This window comes from Haemaphysalis longicornis, unplaced genomic scaffold (assembly GCF_048455015.1).
Source record: "Haemaphysalis longicornis isolate Haplotype H1 unplaced genomic scaffold, Haemaphysalis longicornis Haplotype H1 scaffold_7, whole genome shotgun sequence".
NCBI classification, from domain to species: domain Eukaryota; kingdom Metazoa; phylum Arthropoda; class Arachnida; order Ixodida; family Ixodidae; genus Haemaphysalis; species Haemaphysalis longicornis.
The window spans coordinates 147652572-147658449 of NW_027526422.1; the positions used below are offsets into that span (position 1 = coordinate 147652572).

The 5878-nt window shown below is 50.6% G+C and overlaps 1 protein-coding gene across 1 annotated transcript; it reads right to left on the minus strand.

The window, feature by feature from the left end:
* Positions 1-1047: 1047 nt before the first annotated feature.
* LOC144145285 (alpha-(1,3)-fucosyltransferase fut-3-like) lies at positions 1048-3671 on the minus strand. Its single transcript, XM_077676836.1, has 2 exons — positions 3526-3671; positions 1048-2816 (listed from the first exon to the last, which is right to left on the minus strand). Exon 2 carries the CDS (start codon positions 2808-2810, stop codon positions 1254-1256), a length of 1557 nt encoding a protein of 518 aa, XP_077532962.1. The 5' UTR covers positions 2811-2816; positions 3526-3671; the 3' UTR covers positions 1048-1253.
* Positions 3672-5878: the final 2207 nt, after the last annotated feature.

Here is a 5878-nt window from a genome sequence, read left to right on the forward strand (position 1 = left end):
TTTTTTTGCAGAAAATAACCATGGGTCTAGAAGTAGCATCAAGTTCTGCTTAAGGTACGGCGAACTAGATTGTTCGACATTAACGTACTTCGAGCTACTCACAAGTGCACGACTTGTTAGCGTTGAAGAAGAAAGGAGAACACCAAAGCACCTCAGGCAACCCATGCAATACCGTAACACCGCGTCGGACACACCAGACGGAGCTTGTACTATGGTCTCTTCCCACCAGGCATCGGCAGGCACTCCCAAATTTGTGCTTGCTTGCATTCTATGACTCCAACTGCAATTGCCATAGCTTTCGCAACAAACAGCATATCCTACATCAATGCACACCACGTGCGTATCCTTAGCACCACTTCTGCCGATTTCTAGTGATTGTGTAGCCCGCAAGTTCACGGCCACCCGTAACAATTGCTTGTAACCCATGAAAACGGAAATGCGAACACAAGAGTATCAACCAGAACACGCCAAATTGACCAGTACTGTTCGCTTAGGCACCCATGACTGGCGAGATGTTGGTATAGTTGGAAAGCCAGATTTCCAAACTGACTGCAATTACGCCACTGTAATCAATTTGACTTGAAAGAAATACATTGCGCTGCTTGCGTGTTCAAGTTCATATTTTCGCGATAGCGACGCATTTGTGCATGACTGTACATCGCAATCTTTGCGACTGTGGCCTCCAATCGGGGATACGAAGCAAAGAGGATCCAAACTGCGGCGCACTGGCGGGCTCATCCGTACTGGCAAGGTGGTAATTGTTTGTGGAAAAGGAAGTACACTGGGGATATTTGAGTTCAGCAAGAAATTCCGCAGCATGTGCGCAAACAAACGCACATCGCAGGAAAGGGTGTCGTGACATTCTCTTTCCATGGGTACTGAAACGGGCCAAGATGGGAAGACCAGTAGATGGCCTCGTTTCACGAAACAAATTCGACGTGGCTTTGGCAAGGGCAAGAACACGGCAGTCATGCGTACTGCCGCCACTAACTTGCAAACGCCAGTCACCACAGTTACAAAAAAAAACAATCCGCAAAAAAATGCATAGATAAAAAGGTTTATTCCTAGTTTTTCACTAGTTCCAGATAACAGATAGGGCATACATCATTAACTCTCAAAACAGTGCACAAAAGGCGACAAGGGAAAGCATGCAAAAGGGTGGACAATTCAAAAATTGCAAGTGCGTTACGAGTGGTGAGCAGAGCAAGAAGCAGTAGCGTGCGGCCACCATGCAGTTCACTTAGTGCACCGACTCAGGTGAAGTTCCCGTACTCTCCGAAGTGAGGCGCAAAGCCATATTCCAGTCCGAGGAACGGCTCAGCCAAACACTTTTCACGGTGCTCCCACCAAGACACGACGTTCCGATGCGTTTTACGGGCAATGAGATCAGTATCGCGCCAAAGGAGGCGGCACAGCGCACATAGGTCCCTCGGGGGTTGCACAAAAGCGCAATGCTGCTTCCAGGTGAAGTAGCTATCGTACCTTTCGCGGTCCTTGAGGAGCTCACGCAAGTAGTTCGCCAGTTGTCCCGGTCCCTGCAGATCCGCAGTGGTGATCACCGAATTATCCGGAACATCCAACTTGAAGTCAGCCGGCACCAGAACAACGGGGATGATGTCGTAGCGAAACGCGGTAAAGATGAGCTCGTACGAGCTCTGGGAGCAATCCGGCAGCAGCGATACCAGGATGAAGTGAAACTTGTCCGCCACATCTTTCACGCATTCAGCTACGGAAGCATAGTCGTGTTTTCCGCAGCCGCGAATAAGGCGCAGGGGGACGGTGCCGTCCGACCGAGGGTTGGGATGTACTGGGTTACGCGTCAGTACATTCCGTAAGTGTAGTTGATACGCGAAGCGCGTGTGTTCGCAGTCACCGATGATCCAGGCGACCTCCCCCTTACTCTTTGGCGCACCCGTGGCGCTACCATGCTCCGCTGGGCGTACTGGCTTGTCGCCGGGAAAGCCGCAGCGCCATGTTTCAGGGTGCACAACTATGTCAGCGTCCTCCCTGCGGGCCATAGTCAAGTTGAAGAGACCCACAAAGCTGGGTGTCACCAGCGACGGATGATGCGCGGTCTTCCGGGGTGGCAGCACATCTCGGGCCCAGAAAACCCAAAGCTGGTCGGGATTTCGCTGGAGGGGAACACGGAGTCTGTCCAGCCTGTCGGCGTAGAACACGACGGCGTCACTTCGCATAAGCGCTTCGGGGTTGTCCGTTACCCAGCACTTCACGGAGCTACGAGGGCCTGCGGGGCAAGTCAGACTAGAACTGCGAGAATTCTTCTGCGGCTTTCTAAAAATCAAATCACGCGCAACGTTAAAAGGTGCCTCCCTTTCCCACTGCCACAACAAAATGCGAGGATAGCCGAGATCTCTGCCACGGTGCCGCCAGGGACGCCACGACGCCACCGGTGGCCGCATCCGCGGGCTCATAAATGCGGCGATAAGGGCGGAGAAAATCAAGGCCACTACTGCGGCCAACACTAGCAGGAAAAACTTGCTACGGTTTTTGCAGATGCTAATTAACCCGAACACACGCCTGTCGCCGATCAGTAGCCTCCAGCTTCCCGTTGACTCGGAGGAGGGTGAATGCTGTCGCTGATCTCCAACGTTGCCCAAGGCTATATCATCACCCGCAGGGGCGGGGACATTTCTCCCCTGGCCCAACGCTTCAGCTGCGCACTCAGGATTGGCTTCACCTTCCTGTTCCTCGTCGTCTTCACTTTGGGAATCTTTAGTTGGGTCCTGTTTGCCTGCCTGCTTTTCGCGTCTCGCTTGCCTGCCAGGCGTATTCCGGAGATTTGGTAGCATGGTCAGCTGCAAATACAGAGCAAAACAACAGCACAGCGGATTTTTTTTTTCTAATTGAACGGTGGCTATCGAAGAACAATTGCAACAGCGTGTAAACGTGGTAAATGTACGTGTCTCTGCTGGCGAACTCGGAACTGAAACGTAAATTCCCGAGGTTGGGCTCGGAAAGCAGTTACAGGAAAACAGAGTGAGGCTGCCTAGGTAACTCGCAAAAAAGTACGGTTTATAAATCCGTGAATGCGGCGCTCTCCTCCTTATTCATTAATTCACGGGACTTAATGTTCGCTGCAAAACGATTTGGAATACCAGCTGCAATACGCCGTGGAAGGGCAACATAGGCGCCTCGCTTCTTGTAAGACGATCTGCGTAAAAACACAAGCGCCCCACAGGTACACAACTGTTGCCATAGGCAAGGGAGAGCGTCTCAGAGAGCAGTACATCGCCACTAGGAACCTAAACGAGATTTTTTTTTTTGCACCTAATCCCCCAGTGAAATCCGTTTTACGTGTCATATCTAAACACTTGGCTGGCTCTGATAGTTTCAAACGAATCCGCAAACCTAACTGAATCCTCGAAAAGCACGCGTCAACAAAGTGAAGTGCTGTCACATCAAAATAGAAATCGCGTGTATTTACGTTAGGAAACGCGACTCTCTGTAACGTGCGCCTTCAAAAACGGTGAATAAGGAAGCAATCGTACATTTCGAAGAACTTACACTCCAATAGTACCTTCGGAGCGGGTGTGCAGGATGTTGTCCGTCGCCTGCGACGCTTGGTCGACTATTGCAGCATCCGCGGCCCCGCGCGTCCTTTTTGAGGCAACAGCCGGTGGCGGAAACGAAATCTGAACTAAACAGAAAATGTAGATGGCAGAACCGCAGAAATTCGGAGAATAAGCCTTAACTAATCGATAAAAACTGACGAATAAACGCTGATATCACGAACATAACGTGATTTTTTTCAGGCTCAAGCGGCCCACTCCACATCGAGGATCGTTCAGGAACACGCTGTCGTCATCGTGAAACGTTATTGTTAACGATATCATCCCAGCTTTCATTATGGAACGAAGTGTAGCGCATGCGCGTAGGGGACGTGCCTTTATGAGGTGAAGAGCACTTCATGGGCTCGCGTTGTCGTTGTAGCTCGCTAACGGTCGATGCGACTACAGGTTTTCCCGCTCAATTTAATCCAATCGCCATACAATTCAATCCAAGCGCCAGCCAATTTAATCCAAGTGCCATCTAATGTAATCCAAACGCCATCTAATTTAATCCCGGTGCCAGTGAATTTAATTAAAGTGCCAACCAATATAATCCAAGTGCCAACCAATTTAATCCAGCTGTTGGAAGGTTCTTCAGGGGTGTTTTGTGCGGCATTAGGCGAGCTTTGCGGGCTTTGATGCGCGTGGTGTGGTGAAAACGTGGTGTTCCTTGATGCCTTACGGGCGAAATATCATATGCTCGTAGCTTAATGGGCATTTACTAACGTCTCCAGATCAGGAGAACGGTCTCGTTTGATCCATAGGTGGCATGGGGTGATCGCCTGTGAGATCGTCAGAAGTGTCGTCTACTCGCGTATTGTTACCCCAGCAGATTTGCCATCGTATTTTTAAGCCAGCAGACGACACTTCTGTCGCCAGCAGGCGATATTTCTGACGATCTCGCACACGACATTATAATTCGGAAATATTGCTTAACACTCCATGAAATCATGAATGAGTTTTTACCAACGAAATGTCTTAAAGCATTGTTACGCAAGAAGCAGACGATAATCCTGACGCGAGTTACACTACGCTGGCAAGTCGGGTGGCGTAACAATACCGGAACAGATGATACGTCTAAGAAACTCGCAGACGATCACCACACGGCACCGACGGAGTAAAAAGACCGCTGTCCTGGCCTGCGGGTGTTAGAAAATGTCCCGAGGAAGACCGAAGAAAGCGCCGGGTGAAGAAAAGAAGAAGTACAACTCCGTTTCAAATGCCGATAGAGCCCGGATAGCTGAGGTTTATCGGCGTGGTGGCGACTTAAACTTCTGGCTGAGACGCTTGGCATAAACGTCAAGACGGCTAGATCCATTGCAGCAACCGACCGCAGCACCGCAAGAAAACGTGGTGGTTCGTCGAAGAAGTTCGACGTGACCGTCGTACACGCGCTGACCGAGATTGTTGACAATAGCCCATCTTTCACGCTTTTATAGATTCGGTCTGCCCTCGCCGAAACCATGCCGGACCTTGAGATTAGTTTTTCCAGCATCAACCGGTTGTTAGATGGCCACGGCTATTCCCTGAAGTTGGCCACGCTCAGACCTGTAGAGAGAAACAGCCCGGAAGTCAAGGCGAAGCGCCGGGAGTACGCAGAATGGCTGCAAAACGATGGCACGACGGTGTCACGCTACTACATTGATGCGATCAATTTTAATGTGTGGTGTGCGCGGAGTTTTGCAAGAGCGAAGAGAGGTGCTCCGGTCGTAAAACTTGTGTCGGGCACCAGAGGGGCAAATGTAAACATCCTGCTCTGTATGTCGGCCAACGGCAGCGTCCACTGGAGTATCGCCGACAAAGTACACAGGGCAAGCTTCAACGAATTCCTTGAAGAAGCGTCGCAGCAAGCACATGAACAGGACCCCGACGGCGAGGCGGTCTTTATTTTTGACAATGCTCCAGCCCATCGACGGGCGGAAGTGGCGGCTTTGGCCGTGAGCCAGCACACGATCCAAAGACTGCCGCCCTACAGCCCTTTCTTAAATCCAACTGAAGAGGTGTTTTCGAAGTTCAAGTTCAATGTCAAGGCCTACCTAGAGGAACATCGACAGGCACTCCTGAAGGCGCCAGCAGGTGTGACAAAAAAACAACACCGGCGCTCCATGCTTGTCAACGCCGCGAAAGAGGCCATTGAGAACATCAGTCGCGTTGAATGTGCAGCGTATGACAGACACAACTTTTCGTTTGTTCGCGCTGCCATTAACATGGAGAATATGTAACCACATTCAGTACGATCGCTACATATTACACCTCGAGATATCACGAGGTGTCATAAGAGTGTTCACTTGTTCTTTGTGTGCTGTAAT

Coding starts and splice junctions, on each gene's coding strand:
- LOC144145285 (XM_077676836.1), bottom strand. CDS start 2,810: ATGCTACCAAATCTCCGGAATACGCCTGGCAGGCAAGCGAGACGCGAA.